The 6,000-nt window shown below is 40.4% G+C and overlaps 1 protein-coding gene across 1 annotated transcript in view; it reads left to right on the plus strand.

Annotated features, from left to right (window-relative positions):
• Positions 1–4,777, plus strand: part of LOC115161965 (FERM domain-containing protein 6) — a 59,350-nt gene extending 54,573 nt beyond the window's left edge. The window contains exon 14 of the mRNA XM_029712821.1: positions 1,245–4,777. Within this exon, the coding sequence (XP_029568681.1) occupies positions 1,245–1,541 (297 nt within the window). The 3' untranslated portion in view covers positions 1,542–4,777. The remainder of the gene's footprint in view (positions 1–1,244) is intronic.
• The last annotated feature ends 1,223 nt before the right edge of the window (positions 4,778–6,000 follow it).

Here is a 6,000-nt window from a genome sequence, read left to right on the forward strand (position 1 = left end):
TATTAACAACACCATCCTAGTCATATTAACAACACCATCCTAGTCATATTAACAACACCATCCTAGTCATGTTAACAACACCATCCTAGTCATGTTAACAACACCATCCTAGTCATGTTAACAACACCATCCTAGTCATGTTAACAACACCATCCTAGTCATGTTAACAACACCATCCTAGTCATGTTAACAACACCATCCTAGTCATGTTAACAACACCATCCTAGTCATGTTAACAACACCATCCTAGTCATGTTAACAACACCATCCTAGTCATGTTAACAACACCATCCTAGTCATGTTAACAACACCATCCTAGTCATGTTAACAACACCATCCTAGTCATGTTAACAACACCATCCTAGTCATGTTAACAACACCATCCTAGTCATGTTAACAACACCATCCTAGTCATGTTAACAACACCATCCCAGTCATGTTAACAACACCATCCCAGTCATGTTAACAACACCATCCCAGTCATGTTAACAACACCATCCCAGTCATGTTAACAACACCATCCTAGTCATGTTAACAACACCATCCCAGTCATGTTAACAACACCATCCCAGTCATGTTAACAACACCATCCCAGTCATGTTAGCCAACACCATCCTTGTTGTTGCATCTTTAGAGTCTCCCTCTTTCTACGTTTCTAACAGATATTTTCATCTCTCACATATGGAGCTGCTGGCATCTGGTTCACTGAGTAGAACAGTGTTTTCCTGGGAATTGCATTTTGGCAAATGTTGGAAATGTTTTACATTGGCTGCTTTGTACAGTAGTTGTATGTTCAATACCAGCCGTTTGGCAGTGAGACGATTGGCTTGCTACTGTTGCATGATTCAAATAAGCTCTATAATGAAACATGTCTGTTCCTTGTATTTTTTGTTGGTCATTTAACTATTTGGAACAAATTTAACCGTTTGTTAGCCGGTTAATGAGGGTCGGTTACTTTGCATCAAAATTGACCACAATTTGCATCCCTAGTCCTGCCATTTTACATTTCAGTCATTTAGCAGACCCTCCTATCCAGAATGACTTACAATCAGTGCATTGAACTAAATAACATAAAGCAATTTTGATCACTTATTCCTTTAAATTATCGAGTAAAACCTTCACAAAAAATATCTGCTCTCTGGCTAGAAATAGTAAGGGAAAAGGCAAGTACAGCAGTTTTTACATTGTAAAAAAAGAAAACGGAATACATTTACTGATTGTTTAGTTTTCCTTCTGTTCCCCAGACGACAGTGTGCAGGAAGCCTCAGACATCGACGGACCGCCACAGCCAATCCCTGGACGATGTGCGTCTCTACCAGAAGGGCTGCCTCCAGTGGGCGGAGCTATGCCAGGACACCGCCCACAGCTACACCTTCGGCTGTGCACAGGAGCTGAGCGACAGCAGTGGTTACCAGGGCAACCTTGCCGAGCAGTGCGCCGGGATCCGCGGTGACCAGCTTGACGGCTTTCCCATCAAGAGGACCAGCAAGTACTTCTCCCTGGAGCTTACCAGCGACGAGGTCCCAGAGTTTGTGGTGTGATGGATGGCTGGGGGAGGCAAAAAAGGGTGGCCTCATGACCCCTGCCTCCACCGCTCAGACCTGTAGGTGCCACAGGAAACAGAATGGGATGAGAGAGAAGAGGGTTGGAGGTTTGGAGAGGTGATACTTGGTTTATCTGTCTGTTGCCATAACCTGTCAGCCATAACAGCCATCTGCACCGTACTGGGAAGAGTCAGGTGGAGGTTAAAAGCCCTACATCCACCAGAATGACATCACCAGTCAACGTAACCATGGTAACACCTGAGACGACCTACACCGGAGAGACAGATAACGAAAGCCCTTTCAGAGGAATCTTTTGCCGAAACGGGGGTATAATAAAAAATATTTAAAAAAAGGATAAACCTTTTCTGGGTTTCAAGAAAAGCTGGCAGCATCTTTTAATCGGACTGATAATACTCCAGTGACACTCTGGTTGGGAAAGTAAAGGGAAAAGTTAAGGAACGTCAAGGAATATCTCAGCATCACCCTGTTATTTATACAACCTCTGACCGTCTGCGTTTCCAAAGCATGTACTTTATCCAGAATGTTTTTGGGATCTGAACATGGGGTGTACTAAGCAAAATAATACTTTCACAGAAAACTAAAATCAATGTCATGTGTTTGCCTACTATGACTTTACTTACGCAGTACACACAGCCTATATCAAAATGTTCTGCCATGAAGAGTAGATCCCACTCCTTCCCCTACAAAAATAGGTAGTGAAGCTATTTGTGCTATGAACCAAAGACAAGTTGCGTTAAACTAAAGAAAAAACGTAATGTCCACTTATTATTATTATTATTATTATTATTGTTGTTGTAGTGTGTAACCAATCAATGAAATGAATACAGCTTTGTGAGTCCATGACAGGATATTATGAAGTCACAATGAGCAGGTTCTGGATTGTTCCAGAAGAAACACTGATGTCCTGCATCTCATTTCCCTCTGTCTCCAGTATGTAGTATGTATGACATAATCTCGGAGCCCAGAACCAAATCCAGCATGCGCTAGTCTGAGATTAGACATGACACGCCATTTCTCCTCTCTTTGCCAGGAAGTGCAATGTGCCAACAGTTCCTCTGTAGAGCTGTCTGCTAGTGTGGGGAGTAGACTGATATTAGGAACACACCCCACATGCCTTCATTACACCTATGCAAGTCCTGAACCACAACTGTGCCTTGACAATCAATCCCAGCTTCTCGCTTAGCAACACTTGCCCACACGAATCGCAGAGATCAGTTTTTAAGTCATAAGGCTCTTCTGTAACTTTATTGTTGGTCAGCGGTATATTTGGTATTTAATCATTGACATCAGACTTTAAAAATCATTATTCAAACAGTCTGTTTATTAACCAGTAATCATTGAAGGGGATTACCTCTATTATGATGTCATCTACCATCCCTATCCTACCATCCTTATAACAGACATATTTGAATCTGTGACAGTTAGTTTCCTGTCATGTGACATGTAGCACGGGCAACGTCATTGGATGTTTCAGGTCTGCTCTGTTGCTTGGGGCAGGATGAGTTTCTACATGCCCTCACCTGTCTTTGTGCGCAGAGCTGAGAAAATCCTAGATATAATCCACACACAGACAAAATGGAGTTTGGTTGTGTTTAGGCCAGCTCTCAAACTGGGATTTAGACTTTTCTTTCTGTATGCTGAAACATGATATTATTATTCACTCGGCTGTCTTTGTTAGTTTTGGGGATTGTCATGTTTGTTCTGTCTCAATTTATTATTTCAAACTGGAACTTGTAACATTTTTGTGTCTTTTTTTATTTGACCATTTTAGCTAATTGGAAGTTTTAAAGTAATATTTTTGGAATGGAGCATTTTTAGAACAATGAGATGCGTTGTATTTGTTGAATTTGTGTGCGGTTGATGTCAGTCAGTATTATAAGCAGTGTACATTTATGTGACAGTATTACAAACCTGTGAGATCACATTCACTTTTTAAAAATATTGTGCCCTTTTTTTACCCAGTGATAGTCTCATTTCATCTTACAGCAGCTGAAGAAAGTTGATGCCTAATGATTTTTACATCGCTCAGTTAATTGGCCAAGAGCTAAACAATGTTCACAAGGTTTGAAACACACAACTACACAAGTCATGTTCATATAAAGACAGCTTTATTATACCTTACTATGTGGGGATCCAGACAAGGCTGTCTGGCCTCTTTTTTTTCTTTTTTTTCCCCTTAATGATCTATTGTCTTAGAGTTCTAACTAATAAATCTCCAAACCATACCTACTCAATATAAATGGAAAGTAGAGTTTGTCTTCCAAATGTCTTTCACACAGTACTTTTGCATTTCTTCCCCACTCAGTAAACCTTATTGAGAAGGCCGTGTTAGTTTCATTAACCTCTTAATTTCATGTATGGTAATAGTACATTATGCATGTACATTTGTAATCCTACCCTCATTTGTGTCATCTAATATCTCTGGAGTAATAAACAAAATGCTACTTCATGATGTATTTGGAATTCTAGACCACTATGTACCTCAGTTAAGTAATTGTTTTGGATCAACATTCTAGCTGAGCTTTTCCATTGCTGCTCCAGGGAGCTATGTAGGCTCTAGAACCTTTTTAGAATGTTCTAGAAACAGCTCTGCTGTGGTAATAGTGGAGAGACCTGACAGTTTCACTTCTCTTCACTGCTGGTCTCATCAGCTGGACACGTCAGCCTAGAACCACAGAGCAAGGCATCTTGATCTAGAACCACAGATCAGGCCAAGGCAGCAAGACGTGATTGTTGGAAAGAAATGTATAATAATGAATACACTTATGAAATTGATATTGTTGTGTGATTTCAAAGTAACAGTGCATACTGTAACATTTTATTTCTAACCATGTTACTAGCTTCTCTATTTTTACTCTTATAATTTATACTTATTAATATTAGGGTATCCGCGCAAACAAAGACTTGTTCACAAATTGAAATATTTTTCTGGTAGATCATTGATGTTCTATGCTGTATAAAGCCAGTGTGTGTCCAGGTACACCGCCATAAAACCAGAACAACAACCTGAAAACCTTAGCATTTTGTTAAACTCTCTCCTTTGGTGGCTTAGCTTCTACACACACCCTTACTGTATGTCTGCAACTACGTATCCATAGTCCTTTCTGTGAAAGGATTGCCCTTCAGGAAAAAAATGAATGATTTAGTTGTTTTGCCAAACCCTGTTGTAGTGAAACAATATTCAATAAAAACCATACATTTTATTTGTCTAAGCTAAGCTGTCCTGACCTCTGATATTCTGTTTGGGCAATGTTGTACAAAACATTAAGAGCACCTACTCTTTCCATGACGTAGATTGACCAGGTGAAAGCTATGATCCCTTATTGATTTTACCTGTTAAATCCACTTCAATCAGTGTAGATGAAGGGGAGGAGACCGGTTAAAGAAGGATTTTTAGGACTTGAGACATGGATTGTGTACGTGTGCCATTCAGGGGGTGAATGGGCAAGACAAATGATTTAAGTGCCTTTGAACGGGGTATTTTAGTAGGTGTCAGGGGCACCGGTTTGAGTGTCAAGAACTACAAAGCTGCTGGGTTTTTCACGCTGAACAGTTTCCCGTGTATCGAGAATGGTCCACCACCCAAAGGACATCCAGCCAACTTGACATAACCGTGGATTGGAGTCAACATGGGCCAGCATCCCTGTGGAAAGCTTTCGACACTTTGTAGAGTCCATGACCTGACGAATTGAGGCTGTTCTGAGGACAAAAGTGGGAGGTACAAATCAAATTTTATTGGTCACATACACATGGTTAGCAGATGCTAATGCGAGTGTAACGAAATGCGAGTGTAACGAACGAAATGCGAGTGTAACGCAGGTCAACTAATGTTGAATACTTATCGTTACTAGTGAGATTTCAGTAACCAATCATATTATACTATATTACTATTGATATGTTTAAATTGACAGCTATTCCAAATCAGCTGTTAGAAGCTGCATGACGAGCAGTTTATCTTGAGCCAATCAAAACGGAATATTCTCTTAGGAGACGGACTAACTTCACGTTATACACCAGTTGGCGTCAACATTCTGGCAAAAAAGAGCAAGAACGGAACGTGAATAGCTACCGCCATTCCATGGAAGAAAAACCAAGTTTCAAATTGTTGAGAAGTTGTATAAAACTGAACTTAAAAGAGAGAACTGGATATTAACACTCACTTATCTATATAAACATGCTGTGAAGGGATTGAGGGAAAGATTGACGCCAGGATTTGGTCAGGTTTGAGTTTGGATTCAGTTCCACCAAGGATGGGAGAGCCGCCCGAACTCATGACATTAATAAGAAGATTTGCATGCAAAGATGTATTTTCCTTGGAGAACAGTGAATTTGCGCTGCCATACTACGGTGTGGTAGGATTTTTCTTGCAAGACATCATTGCATCATACATTGCAGTGGGATTGTTCAACACGTGCTACACGTAAACCCCTGACAG

Source organism: Salmo trutta, chromosome 25 (genome assembly GCF_901001165.1).
Source record: "Salmo trutta chromosome 25, fSalTru1.1, whole genome shotgun sequence".
Classification (NCBI taxonomy): domain Eukaryota; kingdom Metazoa; phylum Chordata; class Actinopteri; order Salmoniformes; family Salmonidae; genus Salmo; species Salmo trutta.